The 27,098-nt window shown below is 34.2% G+C and overlaps 1 protein-coding gene across 1 annotated transcript in view; it reads left to right on the top strand.

Annotated features, from left to right (window-relative positions):
• Positions 1–27,098, top strand: part of brf1b (BRF1 RNA polymerase III transcription initiation factor subunit b) — a 319,216-nt gene that overhangs the window by 61,452 nt on the left and 230,666 nt on the right. Inside the window, exons 3-4 of the mRNA XM_039741834.1 lie at positions 4,602–4,682; positions 9,288–9,461. Of these exons, the coding sequence (XP_039597768.1) occupies positions 4,602–4,682; positions 9,288–9,461 (255 nt within the window). The remainder of the gene's footprint in view (positions 1–4,601; positions 4,683–9,287; positions 9,462–27,098) is intronic.

Genomic DNA, 27,098 nt, shown 5'->3' on the forward strand with positions numbered 1-27,098 from the left:
ACACAATTAAATTCTCACTTGAATGTCTCCTTAAATAGTGGCAGTGGTGCAAAAACAACAATAAGATACACATTCTAAAATTAAAAAAATGATGAAATGAACACCATACTGTACATAGAGTGTATATACAGGTATATATGTCATATTCAGTACAATGTATAACAGTGATTTATATTTGTGCAGTACAAGAATATGCATGGTGGGTGGAGTACTTGTAAAACTGTCATTAATTTGAGTTATAGGGTGTGTATCCTATTTATGTTATAAAACACACATTGGTGAACTGCAAATAATGTAAAAATTTAAATTTTCTTACTATCATTTAGCCATGCTGGTTGGCACAGGTAATTTTTTTGTAATGCTTACTTCACACTGTAACCTTTTTATTCCAGTTATTAAAATGAGATTATTTATTTTGAGGGACAGTTGAATCTAAAATTATATTTTCTACAATGTTTTCGATATAGCGTCTGATCTCTATATCAGTCTGACATCTCCTCTTAATAAGATACCTATTCGAAATTCCTGCTATTGACCTGTGTGTTGGTTCCTTAAGTGTTTGGCTAAATTGGTTGTGTTAGCCTCTTTAATTGGTATTGGCAGTAGCAGATCTTGCATACAGCCTTACACATTTTGCAGTTTTCGTTCCTGTCTGTCACCAAGGTGAAGTATTTCCAGACCCTGTGCTGACTGCCATCTTCTTTCTCAGTTAAGCATGCTAGTAAAGGCCCCAATACTGCTGAAGCTGCCATCTTATTAACACCTCTAAGTGAAAATTTGGCAGCAACTCTAACAATAGCCATTGGTAGCCTACAAGGTTAATTTGCCAATATTGTAGGCTGTAGAATCAATACCATCAAAAATGAGTACTGAAATAAGTTTAAGAAATTCTTATCAATATATTTTTATACATTTGACCATCCTGCTTGGTCACTCTTTTTTCAAATGCTCAAGGCTAGCCTCTCCTAGTCAATTACATTTTTCACAAAGTGTACAACTATATCTGTCTAAGCACCCTAAATTTAAAAAGTAATTTTTCACTATTTTTAATTGTAACTTTGTTAACCTTGCAAAATGCCTTATTTGCTGTGTATATTTAAAGATTGGCTGACTTTTTTTCAAAAGGTGTATTTTAGATGTGCTGAGCTGGATATTACAGATCCTTACTCTTTAGATTTGTGGCTATCTGTTGACAGTTCCAAGATTGCTTAAAATGTACCCAGTTACTCGTGTTTTTTTCCTACTTCTTCATAAAATAATTTACTTAATATACTTTGTTAATAACATTATTTAAATTAGATGATCTCAAACTCTGGTACAGCTTCACAGCACCATACTGGGTTTGAAATCCAACCTTGTCACGGTGGGGTGAAGTTTGGACATTGTCTGTTTGGGTTTTTGTTTTCGGTGTTTCAATTTTCCTTCCACATTCCATTAACTTGTTTTCAGGTACATTTATGAAAGCAGATTTGTATATGAATATACTGTATATTAGATTGTATCATATCCAGGGCTAGCTCCTGCTGTGTTCTTGATGATGCTTTTGGGTTTCTGTGGCTCAGTGATTTACTTTAGTTGGGCTTATGTATGGATAAGTGATTCATTCTTGCTTTTAATTAAGCTCCTTGTTTCACTATGTGGTCCTTTTTGCCAATAGCTATAGAGACACTGTAGCCTACTCAGCTTTTAAATTTTTAGAGTGTATTTTTTTAAAGAAAGATAGATATTTTGTAAAAAAAAAAAAAAAAAAAAAAAAACACAAACCCTTTTTTTTTTTTTTTTAATTTCTAGCCACATAAGCAAATTCAGTTTTTTTTAATTTCTAGATTTAGGTATTGAAACTGAAATTCTTACAATGTTTAAAAAAGTAAGAGTCCATACAGATTCAGGAGTTGAATATAGTGAAAATGTGGTGTAACTGATGCATTATTAAACCCTTGCATCTTAACATTACTTTTAACAAAAGTTTATATTTAATCCTATAACTTTCAAAAGTACAGTAACAGCCTACTTTCAGAAAGCACAGCAACAACATATATATATATATATATATATATATATATATATATATATATATATATATATATATATATATATATATATATATATATATATATATATATATATATATATATATATATATATATATATATATATATATATATATATATATATATATATATATATATATATTCTTTCTAGTAACTGGGGCATTGGGCTTTCTTAAAATAATACCATTTGCTCCACTTAGTTAATGGAGAGAGGAAGCAGCCTTCTTAAGCCATTACAAAGAAATCATTCAGTTTTAATATTACAGTGGCTCTTAGCCCGTTAGTCTGAGGTCACCTTTAGTCTGCACCACGATTAAGAAATTGCTTGCAGGATTTGGACATTTCAATGCTCTGTTACATGTGAATAGTATTGACGTGTAGTGGTTTTTGATTAAAGTCCTGTATGTTATTAGACATATATGTCTACATATATGTCTACATATATGTCTCTTTTTCCATCCCAAAATACAATCTATTACCATTATTTGTCATACCTGCATAGGACACAGACCCCTGAAGATGCACGTTTCAAACATGTGTTCTGTGTGCTTCTCTATTAAATGTTACTGTTGTTTGCTTTAAATCTGTTGCAGTTTATCAGAGCCGTGAATTTTCTGGTGGAATGTGACATATAAAAAAAGTCATTTGAATTGTTGTATGACTCAGGATATAATTCTGATATTTAGCTACCCACTATACAGAGATCATCCCTAGTTAGATGCAAAGATTCGGTTAGAGTATTTTTTATTTAGCAAATATTTTGTACTTAAACACCATGCTTGAGATTCTATTGTTTTCTCCTGTGGTTCTTAGTGTGCTGTGTCTTTATAGTAGCTGGCATTCCAAAATAGGGGCTTATGGAGTTTATTAGTGGACTGATTTCATTAATATATGATTTCAGCAAAAGAGAATTGTGTGTATTCTGCTAGCGTTTGACCAATACGCCAAATTAGTCACAAATCACAGGAACAAGCCCTGTGCCGTCAGGTTTTTATCCCAAACAAATTCTACTAGTCACTGGACTTCTACTTCAGTGAAGCAAGCTGTCATTTCTCAGTTTCCATGTTTTCTTACATCAACCCTGGAATTAAATCTAGTTGTGCTAATTTTTTACTGAGTAAAGCAAGCATTTGTAGGTGTTAGATGTGGATGAGTTCTGTCTTTTGAATTTTTGTTTGAAATGTTTTGTTATTTTTTTATTTTCTGGTTATTCAGGTGTTAATTTCCTAATAAGTGCACATATGTGTAAGAATGTAGTGGCTGCTGCCCTATAGTGTTCAGTGATGTATGGCCCGGTGTCTGTTTCACCATCATTAATTGTCAGTGTTCAGATACCATGTATGAGAACAAACTCTATGCAAAAAGGTGATTTACAAAGAAAATGACAATACAAATTAAGCATTCAGAGTTATAGCAAAAGTGCAAATGATACTTAATTTCTTATAAGTGTATATCTCACATTGATCTACTTCTCTGAATTAAAACATTCGAAAAAAGTTAGTTAATTAAACAATGAGATCAATTAAAGTTAAAAATAACTTGATGACTCACTGATTGGGGGAGAATAGCGCTCCCACAAGTGCGAAGAGGAGGTTTGGTTGTAGGACTGAATGAATTCACTTTCTTTTTAGCCCATGTGCCGAAAGATACAAAATGATGCCCTAGAGAATGACAACATGTTTGGATATCCTTTGACAATGAAAGGTTGTATGTATCATATCAGATAAACCAGACTGAACCACAAAGCTGACTCCAATATCTTACACTTCCATATGTAGCCTGCATTCACGAAGACCCTTCAGGATGGACACTTGCACTTAAGATTTTTTTTTTTTTGTGAAATATTCTAGCCCTTGCATGCTAAAGGCAGGATCCATAGTTCAGCCACACTTTAAGAAATCCTCTTTGTTAAAAGGTTCTTGCAGCATAAAACATATTCTGTTTTATCAACAGACACAATTTTTTTTGTCCATTTTTGTTGCTTCATACGGCAAAAAGGGGATAACCTTATTGATTAGTTAAAACTGTGCCTCTGAAGCCATATGTTACCACAGAGATTGTATATACAGATGAGTTCAAGTTAGTTTCATTCTGTACGCCAGTTACTGTTTGGTTTTTAGTTACTCTGCTATCAGAACCTCTGATTCTTTATTTGATTCTCAGCAAATTAGTTAACCTGCTTAGTTTACTGTAGCTTCATAAATGTAAAAGCACAGTCAGGTGGTGTTTACTGTATAAAATCACTATTCAATATGAAATATTTTGAACTGAATATAACATGCTGCCATCCTTCTTGATTTAAATGACATGTGTTTGTTCCAAAGATGTTGTCACCGAAGGGCTGCTGTTCCCTCTAAAATGTCCATGTAGCATTCAGTATATTATGTTTAAATGCAATATTTATGATATGTGTAGATAATAAGAAGCATTTCATTATTACTGGTAGTGCTTTAAAAACACAACATTTACAGTACTTTTTAAAATTGTGCTAACTTTATGTAAATTTCCTTGTAAACATTTTGTGATTATTTAAATCTTATGCTTATACAGGTTCAGGAAAGGCACCCTCCCTGGGAGCAGGTTTTCATAATAGTCTTGGAAAGGAATCCAGAGCACAGACCCTGCAGAATGGTATGTTATGTGAAACGCTAACCTTATTTGTAGTACGCTTTCTGAAAACTTAAAACCTAAAAATACAAACTTTGCCTTTCTATTTTTATCAGCATCTGTAGTTTTTCTTTTACTTGTAGTCTGTTAACAGTAAATTTTTAGTCTAATATAAAATTGTAATTTGATTTGAATTGTAAATTGATGAAATTTTATTTTATTTGGAAGTACAGAAAATGCACAATATTCTATTTAGCAATAAGTACCAATTTAATGTTTATCAAATACCATTAGCTTTCTTAACATGCTGATTGCTGAATGTATTTAATGAACTGCAGTTGAAGTCCTTAATTTTAATAAGTGGAACACAAGCATCCTTAAGTTATTATCAATAGTAATTACTAATAGCAACTTTATCAATAATGTGATATTTATCTGATACTTTAAATCATTATTAACTATCAAGATAAAGACTAAAGTAATAAGCTGACTTTACAGTATATAAAATTCAAACCTCAGTCTCACTGACTTTTATTCCCATTAGTACATATATTTCACATACTGTATTTTGGTATTTTTTCATTTTTTCCTGTATTTCATTTCACTTTAAAATTTGGTGCTTACTTATCAGGACCATTTTCATTTTTAATACTTATTACCAAGTGTCTCAAAGTTTATAAACATAATTAATCATCTACATTGATGACTTGCTGGGTTATGATTTATGTTATTGTCCTTTTTGCTTGACATTTAAATTATTGGCATTAAATTGCATATGAATGCATAATTGCACCTCCATGCCTATATCTGGTACGAATTTATTTTGCATCTAAGCCTGCATTATTAGTGTATCTAGAGAGCCTGTGGTCAGTCTGAGTTCTATAATCACAACTCACAAACTGTCCTTAATGCAGTACTTTCATGATCAATTGACCTTTTCTTCCATTAGCAGATGATGTATTCCAATTACAGAGGGATCCTAAAACACAGACTCTGTTCATTAGTTGAACTGTACATTTGAGGTATAATGCATAATAATGTGGTATCTTTTTGAAGAGTGCTTATGGACTATGGAATTTCAGAATCCCTATTTGTACCATTTGGACCCTGTATTTGATTAGTGGAAGATGGGTTTGCATATTCGTTACTCATTTGAGACAATGTATTTTTGACATGGGACTCTGCCTATGGTTGAATAATTTGGATAAAATTAAATGTTATTTATTTTAATTTTTATTATCATTACTGATAATCTATAAATATACTGTGTTTTCACATTTCACAATACATTTATTTGCATATTTGTTTATTTATTTGTTTAAATTTGTCTGAAATATTCTTCTACACCTGCCAAAGGTATATCTTGTGTCCTCTTTTGTTTTTGAGTTTCATTCTCATTGATGGGATATCAAGGCACAGCTAAGACTTGGACAATGTCTAGTTTGATTACCAAATGATTGCATATTTCTCTTTGATGATGATAATTTTCTCTTGCTGTTGATCTCTATCCCACATTGGTGTGGTTCACTGCTGTCTGCTTTAGAAGATTAGAATTTGTATTTCTTTCCTGAGCCTATTTTATTAAAAAAGTGTTCAACTTTTTGGTGTGGAGTGAGCAGCTGCTCCCAGTGAGGGTGTTCTGATTTTTTCAATTTGGGAGGGGAATTTAGACAATTGTGAGATAGACCAATGGATTAACATAGCATCAGTAGTTTAGTGATCATTGTACTGGGAACAGCACACTGGGTATTGCTTGGTATTGTAGAATCAGAGTAGCTACTTTGAGTCGACCGGCTCCTTTTGAGTTTATCATTACCAAGGATGGAGAAATTGTATCTCTCAGATAGCCTGGGAATTCCTTGGAGAAGTGGGAGGATGTTGCTGAGGATAGGTTGTCTTGGATTATTCAATTTGCCACTTTACCATTATAGATCCCTCTAGAATTAAAGTTGAAAATTTTTGAAAAAATATTTTATGCTTTGAAGACTAGAGTTTCATAATTGTATGCTCAGTTAATGGTGAACATTCACCAAAGTGATACATTTCTGAAAGATGTGAAAAGTATAGCCCCTTTCATACATATACATAGTGGTCTGTTTGAAGGATGGACCAAATACCTATTTCTTTTCCTTTTTTGATGGATCTTATAATATTATAAGCTTTTATAGTATAAAACTTCTTCATGGTTATATATGCTTGATGACATTCGGATAAATATGTTTATAACCAATATTTTTCTTGTAAATATTTTTAGTATTTATCTTTTTCATCTAAATCCTAATTATTTATGAAATTTCTTGAAATCTTTGGGAGGAGTAGTATGCTTGATGGGAGTGAGACCTGGCCAATGGAAACAGAATATGAAGGTACTCTAGCATGACCAGGTCGATAAATAAAGTTACACTATGTGAAAGGAAAAAAGATGTGGTGTGGAGGCAATAGGACTTGGTTAGGTTGGGCATGTGGAGTGAAAGGCAGGAAATGATTTATGTGAATAGGTGCACTAAAGTGGAGACGGAGGGGACAAAGTCAAGAAAGAGGTCAAAGAAGATGTGTTTGGAGATGATGTCTGATGAATATGAAAAAGATGTTGTCCTCATCCAAAGATGCTGAGTGAAGGAAAAAGATTTGAGTGGTAAATAGCTAAACTGGGGAAATCCAAAAATTTGCTGAAAATTCAAAGTGTTCAGACTAGGTCTGTACTACTTAAGATTTTTCTTTATGAGAATTATATTTTAGTTCAAAAAACAACAACAACAACATTTATTTATATAGCACATTTTCATACAAAAAGTAGCTCAAAGTGCTTTACATACTGAAGAAAAGAAAAATAAAAGACAAAATAAGAAGTTAAAATAAGACAACATTAGTTAACATAGAAAAGGAGTAACGTCCGATGGCCAGGGTGGACAGAAAAAACAGAAAAAAAACTCCAGACGGCTGGAGAAAAAAAATAAAATCTACAGGGGTTCCAGGCCACGGGACCGACCAGTCCCCTCTGGGCATTCTACATAACATAAATGAAATAGTCCTCTTTGTAGTTAGGGTTCTCACGGAGTCACTTGATGTTGAAAAAAATATCACTTCATCAGTGATAGTTGAATTTAAGATCAACGTACAAGGACAAAGGAGATTGTATTAAGGGCTGTGAACAAAGTAAAATTAACTTAAAATGTACTCATTGCCTTAGACATGTTGATAGATAGATTCTTTATTAATCCCAAGGGAAAATTCACATATAATTGTGCTCTTGTTCGAGTAATATGATATACTGCCTAGTACCTACCCTCAATCTTTCTTGTGGTTTTTTGGACTAAATTCTGTTTTGTAGTTATTTGTGGTTTACCTGGATGTTGTCCTTGAGTCAAAATGCTTTAAATGCTTTCTGATTCAAAGTGATGTGTGCTCAGCTATAACAACTATTTCCTGTCTGGGGCTTATGTGGAGTACCAGTAATGATGTGCCAGTTGCAAGGGCAACTCCTTGAACTCTTAGTAATGTTTCTTAAACCATTCCTTAACATTTTTTACAGTGTGGCAAACCTGATGTCACATTACACAACTTGTAGTTGTCAGACTTGCCAACAAACAGTTGCTCATCTTGTCACTTTACTGTGTCTTTTTGCATGATTGAAAATTACTGGGTATCTCAAATTGCATGACTGAGTGCCAACTCGTGTGCCACTTTTTCTGGGAACTAATAGTGTTCAGTTTTGGTTTTGGTATGCTTTTATTATAATTTATTTATTATTATATTTCTAGTATTCTTATTACAATACAACAGTATTTATTAACACTCTATTTCTGTTCCACATGTTGGATGCTAAGCTAGTTGTTTTTGGTGCACAGTATGTTCCATTGCGAAGTTATGAACCTGGTATTGACCTTTTGAAATGTTTCTTTCCAAATCAACAATATGTTCTTTTTTACCCTGTAAAAAGATTATTTGAAATTTTGTTATAAGATGAGTTGTAAGCCATAGGCGTCAAGAGTGGAATGTTTTTCCTTTTTGTCTTTAAATATTTGTATTTTTACCACCCAGCAGTTCTATCATAATTAAATATTAGAAAAATCTATAAACAGGATCTGTAATACTTCTCAAAGAACTACAAATAGGTATTACACTTTTTGTTTGTTACATAATGTCAATAATTCATATACCATTACTCAACCAAGTAGTTTGGAATCTGTTGCCTAATTTAGTTTTAAGAAAGCTTTTATTTATTATGCAACAGGTAGCCGGTTACTCAAATCCATCTTTATTCTAAGACACTTATTGACATCATGTATTAGGTAGAAATTTAACTCCGAAGAATCATACTATCATTTCCTTCGAGCAAGCCCACTATGATATTGGCAGTTCTATCCATTATAATACATTTGAACTGACTTGGTCGTGCAGTATTATAAACTTTTATGTGATGATTTTTTCCCAAATTAAATTTTATATTTGTTCACTTCAAAAAGGCCTATCATTATATTTCATTCCCATCCAAACCTGAAATCGTAGTTTCTCTACTAGTGGAAATGTATTTATGGCACCTGTAATATTTTGCTTGTTTTTGTCTATTCACAGTTATAAAGATTGATATGATTCTGTAGATTAATAATGCTGCTGTTGATATTGCAGGTAAGCGGCAGATTCACCACTTGGGAAACCAGCTGCAGCTGAATCAACATTGCCTGGATACAGCATTCAACTTCTTTAAAATGGCTGTCAGCAAACACCTAACAAGGGGCAGAAAAATGACCCATGTGATCGCTGCATGCCTGTATCTTGTCTGTAGAACAGAGGGCACACCACGTATCCTTTCTTTTAGAGTTAAAATGCAAATATGAAGTTAATGGCAGTCAATGTGTTGTCAATATTGTGTGCCATGGTGAAGCATCTGTTGAATATTAATGCAACTTTTCTTTGAGCAGTTTAGGCCAATTGATTGGCTCACTGTTTTTCATATGTCACTAGGTGACAGATTTATTTTTTTCATTTTAAACCACTTATCTGCTATTATTTTCTTAAAATAATGATATGCTAAATGTAGAGAATACATTAGAGTTTCACAAATGCTGCATGTATAATCACTTTCAAAACACTGCTTTAGTCATGTACAACATACCCTGTGTCTTAAGGGTTATATTTCTTTTTAAACTACCAACCTTTTTCACAGAGTAATCTTGCCTGTATGTACACAAGGTAACTGAGCCTTTAGTCATTATGGCATTAATTATAGTAGATGACTTTTTTTGATAAAATTATTTTTTAACAAATTACTATAGTTGATCCCACTTAAGTATAATCACTATTCTTTCTCAATGATTGTACTTCTCCTTAAACTTTTATTTGAAAAGCAAATCAGTATTTTTGTGTGAGCTTAATCTATTTTGGGGTTCATTCAAACACACACACACTGTCAAAAGTTTTTTTTGATTTGCATGTTGAGCTACTTACAATGCTCCACTTTGTGTATTCTGCAGAGCTGCAGTTGCAGATTATCACAAGTGATGAGCAAACAAGTAACCAAATAGGTAAACATTTGTAAGCCAAGATATAATAAAACAGACTAGTTCTTAAAATAAAATAAGAGAGTCATTGGAGGAACCTAAAAATATGAATTTGTTTATAATTTATTTGTGAATATTTTATAGTGATGACTGTGTAACTTTGTTATCCTTCTATATAAAAGTGGTAGGGATTGTCCTTCCATCCCGTGAGTGCTACGCAGGCGCGGAGTTTCACACACGCCCCGTCCATTTTGCAGTGCACAATGGGATTTGTAGTTTCGTTTTTCCAGGTAAAAGATGATTTTCTACTCCAGACTGTGCGATATCTTCTTCTTCTTTCTTACTATATAAAAGCTGTCAGGATTGTCCTTCCGTCCCGTGAGTTGAAAGCGTAGCAGTATTCCGCTTATCACAGACTTACTACTTGCAGCTTGCTGTACGAAGCGACATGATGTGAGCAGAGTTCTGGTGCTCCCATCGTTCCCTTGCTTTTGTGCGCGATGCGCTGGAACAATTGACAAAATTATGTCTCTGGAAATAATTAATGTTGATGGAGTACAAATGCCTCACTGCGTAGTAAATATCAGGGGGGGTTCAAAAGGGCGACCTCAATATAGAAAAAAAGTTTAAATTTCATCACAAAAATAACAGAAACTACGAGTATTAAAGTAATACCGCTCAAATGCAATATAACCAAATTAATGAGTTTGTATAAAATATCAAATTGATCTACATATTGAATTGCCTTAAGAAGTGGTCAACTTAAAAGTCAGTCGCCTTAAAAGGCGGGTGAGCCTAGTATAAGGTTATAATTAGCATGTTGAAGGCCCCTTTGTTTTCAGGGTTATTGAGTAGAGGAAGAGAAATCTTGTCAGCTTCCAATGGCATGGTGTCGTTTTACCCATTGATACAAGAGTAAAGAGTTCAAGATTTAATTAATTGTAATAATGCAAACTTTAAAATTGATAGTTATTATTTTCAGAACAGAGGGGCATGCTAGGTTATCCTGACTTCACACGTGTTGTTGTTGTTTGTCCTGTAGTGACAACCATATTGTGTTTATTAATGTAATATAGTAAATTTATCCTTCAAGTTTCAGTTAAATCTGAAAGTACATTAAAAACTGTATGTTTACTTTGGGGGGACCAGACCTCTATTTTTTTTTTTTTTTAAAAAAACCTGGTAACACATATGTTTCAATGATCTGTTTTTGTCAAGATTTTTTTTTCTTATTTTATATTTTATGACTAGTTTTAAGAGCACTTTGTGCAGTTCATTCACAGGGGATCACCAGTGGTCATGTTACACATTCTTTATTTTGCTTTTGTTTTCCTCAGTGTATTTTGGCTTTCCTTCCGCATCCCAAAGATAGGTGTGTTTGGTTGACTGGGAACTCAAAATGGTCCTGTCTTAAACCTGTATAGTTGTAATGTGAGTTCAGGATTGACTCTGGCTTCAGTCATATTGGGATAGCCGCTGACTCTTGCCACCTCTGGACTGGGTTAATTAGTTAGAAAATGGATGTGTGATTACCTTTTCTGAGAAAATACTGTTTATACATAATATGACAACAATGATTAACTACCAGAAATAGAATAGACCTAAATTAGAAACCGCAAAATGTAAAAATAATTTATTGATGTTATGGCATTTTTGGACTTTGTCCAAATAAACAAATGATTAAGAATAAAACTAATGTGTGTTACAGAGGCTTAAGCCTATGTGCATAAGTGAATCCTGAAAGCCTATCGATCAAGAGCCTATATAGGAAGCTAGTAGGCTGTGTGAGTTGTATCCATACAATGGGAATGGTTTCCTGCTGTAGACAAAATGCTTAACTTTAGACTGAGCAATCCTTCAGGATGTCAGGTTGTACATTTTAAGGTGTATGAAAGTTATTCACTCATCATACTCTTAAATGATTGGCCTTCCTGCATATTAAAACAAGTCTTCAGTATCAAGGGTATCACTAGGTTAGAATGATTGATTACTGATATTTTGCATTTTTAGAATACATTCTAGTTAAGTTAAGCTTTTCTGTTGCATATTTGGAAGTAGGTGACAGAAATCTTGAAAAAAATTATAAGTGACTTAGGACTAGTCTAATTTGTACACCTCCTGGAGTATTTTTGTGGTTGGTTTAACTTTTCAGTAAATACGTGTCAGTTGTACAGTTTCATACAAGTTCAGAAATCACCTGCACATTTAACAAAAACTGCTCCCAAATTTTTATTTTATTAATTTTATAGAGATGCCTTCAAATTTAAAAGCGAGTATCAATAATCTGATTATTTGGCAAAGGGAGTTAAGTGTATTTGCATGAACATTGTCTGTTTCGAATACTGCATTTTTTTTATTGGTAAGTAGAATTTCAATTGTGACCTTACATGTCACATGGGAAATGAACCTACCTAATGGATTATGTGGTGAATTGCCAAAAAACGTTTTTGTACTGCAGTATTACTTATGTTACCAGAGGAAACTGTTATTGTAAGACTCTTGACAGAAAATCAATTGATTGGTAGCAAAGTGTGCTTTTTTTAGTACAATGCAAATTGATAGAGAACTGTTAAAACATCATGTAGAGGCACATTTTTCTACTCTTCTTACTTAACCAATACTTTGCCCACGATAATGAGTTGCTTATGTACAAAGCATTTCAAACCAGAAAACACTTTCCCCAGTATATAGTACAGATATTCAGGATATCTGGGGATGGGGGGAGAAAGTGTATGCTTAAAGTTGGTATCATAAGAATATCCACATGATTTAGACTGGTACTCCTTAAATAGTATGATAAAGTGTAAACTGTGCTTTATATGATTGAAGTGGTAACAGTTAAGCAGGGATTTGATGTGGCACTGAGGTGAAAGCTGCTAAGAAGGCAGATGTTAAGATTTATCTGTAATTTTTTCCTCCCCATGATAAACATTGTAATTCATTACTATAGTAATGATTTTGGGTTTGACTAGTTTTTATGGCATCTGAATGTTTGAATAAAATTTCTTAGAAAATCAAATATGTGGTTATGTTGGAGAAGCAGAAATTATGAACTGCTTATGCATTGTACTAAATCAATATCTTATTTCTTTAAAAAAAAAATTTCCATGCACTTGGACATCTCTGCTAAAGGATGTTAAACATTCCTCTTATCTATTTCTTTAATTATCTTTATTATCAGACACTTTTTAATATTGTCAGTAGTGGATAGTTATAGTAAATAATGTACATTGTATGGAGAGAAACATGGAAAGAATCATATGATCTTTAAAGTCCAATCTGATCATCCTTATGCAGCTTGTAATAAAACAAACTGGAATTGTATCAGAATTCTGATACAAAAATCCCTGTCTCTGTGTTCTCCAACCTTGTGAAATGTTATAGTAGAAGATTAAGTGCTGTCTTGTTGGCAGAAAGGGGGTTGAATGAAATATTAACAGCAGGGGTGCCAATAATTGTGGCACACATGATTTCATATAAAAAATTAATTTCTTAATGTGCTTCAATTAAAGTTTTTTGTGTTGTGAGCCTATATTTTGTGGGAAAAAAAATAATTTATTAGAAGCCTTAGAAGACATCTTAACCAGGCGTGCCAATAATTGTGGAGGGCGCTGTATCAATGCTGACCTCGATACTGTCCAAGATTAAGATTCATAGTGTTGTTCTGTTTGCACTGGAGGGAAAGAAATTTGAGCTTTATCAAATATCATCATAACTAAATTAGATTATATGAAATAGGTTTTGCAAATAGTAGCCATATTTTAGTAAAAAATACCAGAATATACCATTTGGGCATTCTGCAAAAGTTGCTGTAGCTTAATGTGATTACTCTTTGATGGCACAGTCTGGCACAATGTATCAAACTGCTTTTTTTTATTTTTTATTTCTTTTTTATGGCATGTCATTGTGCCATAGAGACAAAATTCATCATCTTTAAATGTTTTTTGACTTGCTGCCAGTGTCCATTTTGACTGACAAGAGACACCTCTGTTATTGTTATTTTGTGATTGTGCTGACTATGTCATTAATAGATCTTAAGGTGTAGCCTGCTTTCATGTAAATAAAAAGTCTAATTTGTAAAGAGTTAAGCAATTATCACAATTTTCCATACCAGTAATGCATATTTTCCATCCCTTACCCTGTTCATACACATTTGTAACACTAGTGTGTAAATTCAGCAATACTAGCACTACTACGTCTAATGCTATTGCTTATTATATATACCTTTTTGCCTTGTAGGTGTAGCTAAAGGCCATGTAAAATTATATACATGCAGTATATTTTGACAGTGAGTACTTTGTTCTGATTTATGTCCAAGTTGTCAAAATATAGTATTCATTCTTTTTTTTATTTTTAAATACTTGGACTATAAAAAACAACATTCATTATCAGCCTATTAGTATAACAATATCCTATTTAACAACTTAATTTGAAATTTATTTGCAGCTTATTATTGTATATTGACACATTATAGCCAGGGAACTGGTATTAATTAGATCAAAAATAACCAATTCTTTTAATTCCACTCCATATCAAAAATGTGAAGTGTCTTACTGTTTTCATTTCCATGTTCAGGAATCCTATCCGTGTTTTGTGCAGTTTTGTGTGGTTCTGTGGGTGGTGCCTAGATGTTTCATTATAAAATGGTAAGTGATCAATTGAATATATTCTCTTGACGTCTAAGTAATGAGCCATCTGTTTTGCATTGCATAATTGCTGAGAGTTCCTGCTCCTTTGCTTGAGCTGTTAAACTTGCAGCACATTAAAAACCCTAATGTCCTTGTGATAAAAATCAATAGGGGTATTTTATCTTCTAAATTACAAGAACCTGACTGAATTTTAAACACCAATGAATCAATTCTTAGCAATGAGAAATATAAAACATTTAAAAATGTATTCTGTCTAGGGTCTTTTGAACTAATTTCTTTTAATTTGGAGAATTGTAGAGGACCACAATTTTATTTTTAAAAGACAGGAAGTTAAAGGATTTTTTTCAAAGAAAGAATAAAAACCTGTTAGAGAATAGAACTATCATAATTATTTCTTATTCTAGCTAATCATAATGCAAACTATCTTGAATGCAGTAGCAGTTTTTTTGGTAATGAACCTGCTATTAATTTTTATGAACTTATTCAGACTTTTTCCAAGATATTAATGTGTCAAACACCGCCATAACACATGGAGATTATGTTGCTTCCCCCTTTCTAAAATCTACATCACATGTAATGAAACATACATTAGCTATTAGAAACAATAATCTGTTAAATTCTGTTTTTGATTTGACTGGTAAATTTTTTTTTTTATAAAAATATAAAAAATATGATCGACTGGTGTCGTGGATGGGGTGAGCCCTCTTTCCTTATCTGGCTGGGAGGGCAATGTAATGGGTGGCCTGAAAGCCAGGAGGCCAGCATCAGATGCCAGCATAGTAAGATAAACAGATAGACCTGTGTGTCCTGGATGGGGTGGACAGAAGACCCATACTTGGCTGGGAGGCCAGAACAATGGATAGGCCACAGGGGTGTCAGCCTTCCAAGATAGTAGGCTCCCCCAATACGTTAAGTAGAAGTGTTCCTGGGCCGATGCACCAAAATATGCACCTGCAGGGCACACTGGGAACTGTAGTCCTATTGGACAGCTGAGCAGTGATCAATGGGTGCCGCCAGGGGCAGCTGCAGGGGGTGGTTGTCCCTACTTAGAAGGACTTCTGCCTGATCTAGAAGTGCTTCCTCCATGCAATATCCTGGCACCAGAATTACTTCTGAGTCCTGCATAACAGGGGCCTCCTCATCTCACTCTGGCAGTCAGTCAGAGAGAGAGAAAGGAATCGGTTGGAAGAAGGAATCTGTACAATTTACACTATTAAAATAAATAGCAACTTGAACCCATGACTTTTTCATATAATTGTCACTGACCTTAGCTTAGACTAAGCTAATACTTTTTCATAGCACTGTAGATGCAGTGTACTGTAAACTTGCCTAATATCTTGTCCTTTGATACTTTACTCCACTGAACTTCTTAGAGAGGATTTGGACATCTGTGTTGCATATGAATGTTAATCTGCAGTACCAGTACCAAAAATATATGTACCTACTGATGAAGGTTTATTTATTTGACTAATTTCTGAAACAGTTACATTGTTTAAACAGTTGAGTAAAACCTATTAAATACCACATATAGGATTGTGCAATAAACATGTTTTGCACATAGGAAGGTGAAAATGGCTAGTATAATTAAATAGTAAGTGGATTGCAACAGGAATGTACTCTCTATGCTGTTTTTGATCTCCTGTACTCTTCTATGGCCAAGCAATGAGTGCAAAAAATAAAAAAAACACAACAGTTGAAAAAACTAATAATGAATGTTAGGATGTACAGTACGCTGTGCGGGATGCAAGTCAATAGTGTTTGTGTTTAAGCTGTGTAACACACTTGTGGGTCATGTTTGGTATATTGTGTGAGGTTTTGTTCTCAATAAGGGACAGACAAAATAGTGCTATAAGAAGTCCAGCGAACACCTGCTGGGATTTTCTAGGGCCACTGAGTGTGTGCTTTGATGAAAGCTACATATGTTAAATCTCTTCAGCCTAAAGAAATGGGAACTGAAGAAGACATGATCTGAATTAGGTCATGAAAGGAGTAAGCAAGTTCCATACCAGCTATTTAAAATGTGTTCTTCAACAGCATTAACATAGCTGGAATTAATTTTTATGCTAATATTGCAAAATGTCATTATACACAGAATACTGTAGCATGGTTGTCTGTTGGTATAGTTGACGGTAGCACTTTGGGAACCTTTACATTTTTGGGGTATTTAAAATAAACTGGAATTAACTGTTTCATGCTCTATTGCCTATTTTATTTACTACATGGTTGATTGGTTATAGTGCATATAATAGAAGATATAGTTTTCAAGACATCCTTCAGAGGTCTTTTCTTTGTGTTTACAGCTGTAAATCTAAATAACACGTAAAACATTATTTCTGTGCTTCCAAGAAGGGTTGAGATGGCCTTTTGCAATAATTGCTTGATATTTGTAATGGCATTTTGGAAGGAAAAACATGTAAAAGTACATTTTACCTAGTAATTAACAAAGATGATTTTCTTTATTGGCCTGATGTCCTCATTTCACTAATAAATATAAAGTAAACGTAACAATTGACTGAAATGTGTAGGATATGGCCATGTCTTTGGTTTTTAACGCAAGATTGAGTTTTCTACTGAATAACACCCACTCTGAAAGATGGGACTTATTTGCTTACATTCTGTTTATCAATAAATACTGTTTAGTTGCAAAAAGCATGCTGTAAAGCAAAATTCTGCTCAATCTACCAGCAATAACATTGGGTTACTTGGTCATGTTTGTACGACAATAAACTTAAAGAACCATAGGTGGTAATAAGAATCATAGTTGTTTGTGTCTGAAAATAAAAGTTAAAGATGTACAATGAAATAAACCAATATATACAGTAGGTAATTTAATAGTATACCTGTTAATTTAGGTTTAAGGCTGTTGTAGTAAGTTGGTGCTTGCATAAGTATACTCGTCTTCAAAAGTTTGTTCCTGTATTGCACACAGTGCTGCCAGGATTGTCTCTGGCTTGTGTTTACGTTTCCATTAATCCTGGATTATGTAATAAATAAAAGTGGATGGGTAGATTTTGCCATGTTTGTGTTTTTGTTTTGAAGAAATCTTTGAATGTTTGTCAGGTAATCATTCTATCCCTGCAGAAATTATTCTGTTAATGTCATTTTATTTAAACCTAATTTTTATAAGAGTTGATTAACAATTATTATATATAACAGGAGATGCACAGAGAATTATCAGTACTCCTTTAGCGCAGAGTCACAGTTTCATGGAAAAAAAACTATGTGTTTATTTTGAAGGTAAATGTGTAACTACAGATTTAATGTATTCAAAAAGCAGTTGCTGCTAAGAATGGATTCTGGTCCGCTGCAATTTTGAATTGGATTTTGCAGGTTTGGGAATGTTAAAAAGTTAGAGGGATGGATAGATGGGTATTGAAACAGAAGTGTTCAAAGGACTCTTAACTAGTATGAAATCCAGACTTGCTTACGATTGTCTTCTATTATTTACTACACATCACATCATTAAATTGTGAGAAATGTTAACAGTTTAAGATTACAGTGTCCTCCACTAATATTGGCACCCTTAATAAACAAAAGCAAAATGGCCAATTTAAAATGTCTTTATTGTTAATCCTCTTGATCCTTCATTCAAAATTTTAAGAAAACTCTAACCTTTAATTGAATTAAAATTATTGAAATGAAAAGGACATTCTAATCATAAATCAATTATTTTTCTCAAATATATGTGTTCCACGATCATTGGTAATAATTACTGTAACCCTGTTTTTGCAAAACAAAGACTCTTCTGCTCTTATGCTTAGTAAGATTGTAGAACACATGACTAGGGATCGGAGACCATTCCTCTCTATAAAGAATCTCTCTAGATCTTTCAGATTTCAAAGTTCATGCTTGAGGACAGGTTTTCAATGGGGTTTAGGTTGGGGCACTGGGATGGCTGTGGTAAAACCTTGATTATGTGGTCACTGAACTATTTTTGTGTTGATTATTTGGTGTGCTTTGGATATTCTGAGCAGAGTCAGTCAGGGTTTTTTTAATATCTGCTGCTAGTTGATGGAACCCATAACACTATGTGCCCTCGGAAGTTGTCCGGGACCTTTGGCAAAAAACAGCCCCACAACATCAAATCTCCAACACTTTATAGTGGAGATGATGTTCTCTTCTGAAATCCCATCTCTGGTGTTTGTTGCTGCAAAGCTTTGTTTTTGTCTTATATGACCATAGAACACTGTCCTATTGAAACTTCTAGTAATGTTTAGCAAACTGTAGGTACTTGAATTTATTGTTTGACAGCAGAAGAGTTTTTTTCTGGCAACCCCTGCCAACAACTTGTAATTATGTAGGTGACATCTGATCGTGGTTTTCAAGACTTTCTCTCCCGGAGACTCATCTCGCATCAATAGTTCTTCATCTGTGGTCCTTGGAGATTCTTTGGCCAGTCAAACCATCCTTTTCAGTGTGTGTTATTGTCAATATAAACACACATCCTCCTCTTGTCCAATTCTGATCCTTTCCAGTTGCTTTATACTTTCTAATTATTACTTACTGCTCTGTAATGGCTACATAGATAAATTGCTAAAAATGCCCAATTCCTTAATATTGCAGGATAACAACCTTTTGTCACACATCACTGCTGTGTTTTCTGGACTTTTCCATTGTGATTGAGGACTTTAGGAATTTGGCCTCTGTGTCACCTCACATTTATACCGTATTGAAACCATGGCTGACCACTCACTTACTTACTTGGATGAGCTTAAAGTCGAAAAATATAAATGGGAATATATTTTGGTTCAGTTTTGCTTGTATGATTTTTCCAGGGGTGCCAATAATTGTAGCACACATATTTGAGAAAAAAAATCTTTTTTTGATGTTTTTTTGCTTTTATTATATATAATTTTTATTATATTTTTATTTAAATTGAAGTTTAGATATTTTTCACTTTGAGTGTAATATGAGGATTTATATAAAGTCATTTTTTCACAGCATGTTTTATAATGTTAGTGTTGGGCTTTTAAGTAGTCTGCTGCTGTTTATAGAACAAATGATTAAAAGTGACTTATGAGATCATTGATAAGTGCTAGTATTTGTGTAGTTATCTTTGAATTAACTAAGAATTAAATATTTCTAAGAGTTATATTTCATAAAAAAGATCTTCATGAATAAAAAGTATATATTTAATTATTATATAGCATATCACTTGTATTTCATGAAACTATTTTATTTACTGTCCCACTCATATTTTACACTCCTATATTACAAACACCCCTTTGGGCTAAGGTGCTTTAAAAAATGCAACTGTTATATTTAGTGGCGCGAGTGCTTGGACTCTTGGGATTTACTTCCTTTGAATTATAGATTTTAAGATGCCACCTACTAGGGAAAAAACATTCTCCTATTGCGTACTTTGAGTTTGTTTCTTTTATATATTACTGGTGCAGTGCTTTATAGGATAACAGATTTAAGAACTGTCTTAATCTTTGCAGTAGATACAGTATGTGCAATATATGTGTGTTTATTTTAAAAAAAAAACACATTTTATTAGAATTTGGTTATTCTAATCACAAGACCAATTATGTTCTTGTAATTTCACGAGGAATATTTGTGATATACTGGTATTTTTAGATAGCCTTTTTTTAGCTTACACAATATTAAAAATTGAGATTTGTATTAAAACTAGGGCCTGGAAAATGACCATGAGAAAATATTTCAAAGTTCGATCTCATGCTGAAATTAGTTATGCCAATTTAGCTGCTACAAGACTTTTTCTCTTTTCTCTTATCTTCGGTCAAATGCATTAATGAGTGCAAAGATGGCTGCTTTGTCACAATGCAAGTGAAAACTAGAAAATGTACATGCAAACAATAATTTTATATAGTGGTTTCTACATGTCTGAGTTAAAAGCAGGAAATTTGATTTCATATCAACACTCATGATTATTTTTTTCAAAGTTATCAGCTTCATACTGTGTATCACAAAAGTGGGCTAATATATTATTATTGAATTACAGCACAGACTCATAATCACTTTGCTAAAATATTTTAATATTTTTTTTTATTTTCCTTGTAATAGAATTTTTTTTTCTTTACATAAATATTTGTATGACTGCTACACTAATTGTCACAGAAGGTTACATTATCCTTTGCAATACAACTCACTTACTATGCAGATACATTTTGGGTAAGAAGTAGTTAATCTTTACCTTTTTAGCTTAAATATTACATTTTTACAGCACCTTAAGCACACTAAGTTAATGTTTTCTGGGAAACCAAAAATGTTCAACATTGACTATGCTTCACATTCTATAGACAGCCCTTTTCCCGTTAAAAGGCCCATTTCCTCACCTTCTCAGTTGCAAATTTCAGTCCTTGTGGTTGTATCACCTAATCAATCAATTTACAGGAAAATCTCCACCCAGTAAACTAAACAGGCTTTTTGAACATGACATCACATGTTGACTTAGTAAGCTCAGATAAACAAAATTACATTCTCCCATTCTAAACTCTTCCAGCCATGGCAAAGGGCTCCATACCAGCCTGTAGGCACTGGTCCATTTAATATGGGTCATGGTTTTAGTGTGGAGTTCTCACATAAGCCTTTAATTCAGCCACTGCATGCATGTTCCCAGTTTACAACATGAATTCTGGAAAACCGGTTGCACCTGAGCAGTTTGGAGTATCACAGCAAAAGGTCTTAATACTTATATGAATGAGAGCCTTCATTTTTTTGATTTTTTTTTTGTAATTTCCAAACCTTTTTGAAAACCTGTTTTAACTTTGTCATTATGGGTTATTTAGTGTAGATTGATGGAGAAGAATGGTAAATCTACAACACAAAGTGTGCAGAGAATGAAGGGGTCTGAATACTTTGTGTTTACCGTATGTATGTATTTATTGCTTCTCCAGTGCAGCAATACAAGCAAGTCTATTAGTCATTCAAATTAAAGGATAATCGTAACTAGTTTACTGAGTGTTCCAGGTTTTCGGGGCAAGTATTGATGACACTCGTACAGTTTGTTACTTGATTATTTAACCCTTATTTGACCCTTGTAGATCACAGACACCTATATAATTATAGAATCTCAAACATGACAAGAAGATGCAAATTTAAATAACAAGCAAGAAAGCTGCAGAAAACAGTAAATTCAAAGAAGACACTGTATTTACAGATTCCTAATACAATCTCTTTGCTGTACTGCTTAGCCTCTCTTCTGGAAATATAAAGCAAGAAGGAGAACCCAGCAGCAGTGAAGTCAGAGTGATCCCTTTTCCTGGGGCTCCACCCACAAAGCAGACAGAAAGGCAGTATGTTAATATTATAGTTGCAGTACTTCATTAACAAATAATAAAATTAATAGAAGTAACATAAAAACATTACAAGTAATATGTCAAACATAAATAAATATATAAATCCAAGCCGGGGAAAGAAACCCTGACTGTAACACAACATAAACAGAAGGTAAAGGCCATTCACAGGTCTGTGGGTTAACAATTCAAATTGTACAGTTGCTATCAAAATAGTATATTGCAGTTTTGTAGTGTGATCAAATTTAATTTGGTTTTTTCCTTTTAGGCACTTTGTCTTATGTTAGAGACATTGGTTTCATGATTTTCTGGCTGATGGTTCCTTCACTCAGATTAACTTTTAATATTTAAGATGACCTGCTTTGTCTATGTTTTTGGCATTCAAAAGTGATCAGTAAAATGCTTCCATTGTAATTTTTATTATTTTGTTGAATTTCTTTGCAGTTTTCATGATGGGGAGAAAAAGAGTCTACTATTATTACTGATTTCACATGCAGAACTCTATGTATAAATGTGTGGTGGATTAACTCCATAACTATTGCTCAGAATTTCACACAAGTTTTGTAATGCAATTTAAATTTGCATTAGTAGGTGTTTTTTTACATCTGAACTCTTCTGTATGAGCATAACTAAATTCTAAACATCTTTACAGTTTTTAAATTGCTTTGTTACTGGGTTTATTTGAAAACTCTATACCTAATACAAATTCCCCTGTTATCTTTATTTTAATTATTATTTTACTACTATAATTGTAGGAAGTAAAGATAAATACTGAAGTGATTTTTAGCTTAAATGTAACAGAATTTACTGTGCACATACTGCAAATTTTGTGATTAAGTCTATATGTAAATGTTCACTTTTTGACTTTGCTACTTTGTGACTACTTTTAACAGTGTTCACCACCACAAGGTAATTTAGAAAACAGTCAAGATTACAGTGCATTATCAAACTGGCAGAGAGACTAGTACATTGAAGTTAACACCAGAAAAATAAGCTAAAAGAACAAGCAGTGCTGGAAGACACCAGGAAGAGCTTTGAAATATACAGGTTTTAACTTAAGTCTTGACCCTTTCTATGAGGTGCTTTGAAAACTGCAGACCATATTGTACCTCAAGGAAGAGTGAGATGCGTTTGTTTCTGTTTGATTTTTAATTTTGTGTATAATGCTGGCATTAAAAACATGAACATGCAGTACAACCCAGGAATCTCACAATTACAAATTGATCCATCACAAAATGATGAACGGGATGGGATTTATTTAAAGAAAATCTTTTTGCTTTTTATTGTTTACACTAAACTGAACCAAGCTGTCTGAATTTGTTTTGATTATGCATAATAAAAGCATCCTTTGCCTCCAGCACAGGCAGATGAGCATAGTGATACCAGATATTCACTCATGAGTCCTTTGCACTTCCCACTTTTGACCAATAGTATGAAAGCATTTTTAAGTCAATTCTATTTTTGGGGCTTTCTGATTGAAATGCTTTGCAAGTGGGGTTAGTGTTGAATCCTGTGTCTTCCCTGAGCATTGTGCCTGTAGTTTTGTGAAAGTGTCCACTAATACAGTGGTCCCCAACCTTTTTGACACCAAGGACTGCTTTACTAGAAGAAAATTTTTCTAGGAACAGGTTAGGGTGGAGGATTCAGGGCAGGTTCGTAGGACAGTTTTATAGACAATTTACATTGCATTTCTATTATTATTAAGTTATAATATTAATAGAAATTATACAACTTACCATAATGCAGAATCAGTGGGAACCCTGAGCTTGTTTTTCTGCAACCAAATGATCCCATCTGGGGACGATGGAAGACCGTGGCATACGAAGTGTGTTGCTTATGTTCAGTCTATTCCGTAATCTCGTTTTGGTTACTGTCACTGCAGAAAATGCTGCTTCGCAAAGGTAGGATGATGTTGGAAATGGAAGCAGACTTTTCAGTTCTTTTGTGGCAACCTCAGGATATTCCGCCTTGACTTTAATCCAAAATGTAAGGAGATTTAAAGTTGTCTCACACATACATTTAAGGCCACCATCATTTGCAACCTCAAGCAGTTGATCTTCTTCAAGTACAGACAAAGTTGATTCACCTGGCTTATTCACAAATGGGTCACGGATCCATTCCTTTCCATTTGGGGGTTCTTTTTTGGTTGGAATAATGCTCAAACTCTATTGAAAGCTGAGAGAGGTGATTATACACCAGCTGGGAGAAAGAAGGCCCTGGCTTGGTATCTTTAACAACCTCTGCAAACGTTTGAAACATGTCAAAAATCCCAATGCATCCCATGTTACTCATCTGCCCCATAAATCAAGTTTGGCTTTGAATGCAGCCACTTTATCTGCCAACTTGAACACCATGTATTTTCTGCCTCTGCCCCACGTGCTGCTACTCCACCACTGCCTCAAATTTTCCTCCTCAGGCTCCTCCAGCACTCCTCCAGCCTGGCTGGATACTGAGTCTGCAGAGTGTTTAAAGGTGGGGTGCCCAATAGTGCCTGTATGCCTGTTCATATTGTGAGGTTTCTGAACTCTTTTGAGATCGCCTCACCCAATGGGAATGTCACGCTGAAGTGCATCCCGAAGCACGATTGCCGCGTCTGTATAAGATTGTTTGTCTGTTGCTGGGGCAGGCTCACAGTGCTGCAGTGAAGCACCACAGAAGTGAATCCTAAAAAATCGTGGTTGCGCTATAATTCCCTGTTTTACACCCCAAAACCTGAGACTGAGTCTCACTACTTTAGCAAAACCAGCTTTATTCAGCTTGAAACAAGAACAGTATGGTTATTTATTGTAGTGGGATCTGCCACTCTCCTATAAACAGACACAGCAGTCAGGCAGGGTTGTGACCAGGTTAGTGGCCAAGTAATCCTGTTCCCTGCATTTATAATGTTCCTTGTATCACCCATTGAGATCTTTTTTGTTTGCTTTGGCGGAGAGATGTAGCAGAGCTGTGAGCCTGCTGTTTCCCTGGCAACAGAAACTGTCTTCCACAGAGGCGGTGATTGCACTTCGGGACGCTCTTCGGCGTGTTGGCCTGTTGACGGAGGTCCCAAAAGAGTTTAGAAACCTCACATTTTCTTGAATGAGTGCCACATTAATAGGAATATTTCTTGAACAAGCTTCTCTGAATCACATAAAAACTGTCTTCAAATGCAGCAGTTCGCATACGTTTACACCCCAAGATTTTTCTTCTTTTTTTTCCCATATAACAAAGACATATGCATTACATTTGTCATTCCAACAGATTACCCATCACAAACATTAATACTGTTATTGTTTTTTCGTGTCTGCTGTTTCTATAGAAGGGTGACAATGAGTTAAATTCCAATGGATGTTTTTCAAATTGTGACGATCAATAAGCAAAAGGTATCATTGAAAATTACAGAAAACAAAAACAGCAAAAAAACAGTATGAGGAAAGTTCAAAGAAAGAATTTTTTTTACAATGTTTCTGTTTGGGGATCGTTGTGTAAATGTGCACAACTGAGCTGCGACTACAGAACTAACTGCTCTGTGGATGATTCATTCAAGCATTTCAAGGTCACTTCATTGTAATGAAAGTATCTGCTGAATGTACTTCGTAGTAACAAGATTTCTATAGACTTGTCATATGGGGAAACTGTCTGGACCATAAAAATACTTTGTTGTAATACTCTCTCACCTCGGTCTGTCTCCTGTCTCTCTGCGCCGCTGCAAAGCCCTGCCACCCTAGCATTCTGAAAAGTTTCTTCAGTGAAAGGGACAGCCATTTTGCTGTAACCCTTCACTGAGTGAGTCTCCGCTGCTGGCAGTTCTCTTGCGGCCCAGCTGCAGTGGACCGGGGGTTGGGCACCCCTACACTAATAATTCATCCAGAATTGAAAATTTTACAGCCATTTCTAATTTAGAAATTTGTGCTTTTCAGAGCAGCTATTTAATTGTTCAGTATTTTGCAAACTTGATCTGGAACCTTTAATAGCTGAGCAACATAACTGTCCATTACTAGTTCTTTGCATGTTACCTATATTCTTTATATGCTCAGATGGGATTAGTGGCTCGGAGGCGGAATCCCATAAATGCCAGAAGTGATTCCACTCCATTTCTTAACCACCACTTGCTCAGTCCTGGGTATGATGTTAAATCTGCATCCAACCCTGTAAGCAAGTTTTCAACTTGCAGGGAAAACCTGGGGTTGGCGGCACTCTAGCCACTTTTAAAAAAAACAAAAACTTTACACTGTTCCATTCTATTTGAACTAGTGAGGTGCCGAGGTGTCACTTGTTGCACAGCTGCGCTTGTGTCCTACTTTGGGATCTTGAAGTGTTTCATTGTGTGGTGGATGTAGTAACATGCTGTATCGATGCATGCTCCCAACCTCTGGGAGCTGCAAATTAAATTTACTTCTGGAGTGGTAGTTGTATATAACAGTTACTGCCCAGTTGCAGCTCCTCAGTAGTCTTGTTTTTCTCTATGTGGCCCCAGTTGACTCTGACAGTCCATTCCTAAATGGCATCTTTTTAAAATAAAATATGTTTAGGTGCTGCAGATTGACTTGTGATTTTACTGATTGATTTTTAATATAGTATAGAATAGTGGGGTAGGGTCACTTAAATAGTAGAGATGTCTGTATAACTAAAATGAATAACATTATGAAAGAAAGTAGTGATTTGTTAGTCATTCATAGTCAACCTAGTGAATTTGGCAGCACCATTTTATAAATATAGGTAACTAGGAAGGTGTGTTGTTCCTGTTGGTTTAAACTGTTAAAAAAGAGAGTTTTAGAAGTCATTTTAACCACATCATTTGGAAGTAATGCCAAAGTTGTGGTTAATGTTTTGCTTGTCTCTTAGCTGAATGAGACAATATCCTTCTGGCCATCAAAATTCCCAACTACAAAGATTTACTTGGAAAGTGAAAGTCAAAGAGAGGAAATTACTTTTTTTTTGTGTGTGTATTGTAAACAAATGCTGGTTGAATTGTATATGCTGAAAAAAATTAAAGCAAAAAAATAGCGGTGTCATTAAAAATATATGTATAAAGTATGCATCTAGTATGAT

This window comes from Polypterus senegalus, chromosome 18, assembly GCF_016835505.1.
Source record: "Polypterus senegalus isolate Bchr_013 chromosome 18, ASM1683550v1, whole genome shotgun sequence".
NCBI classification, from domain to species: Eukaryota; Metazoa; Chordata; class Cladistia; order Polypteriformes; family Polypteridae; genus Polypterus; species Polypterus senegalus.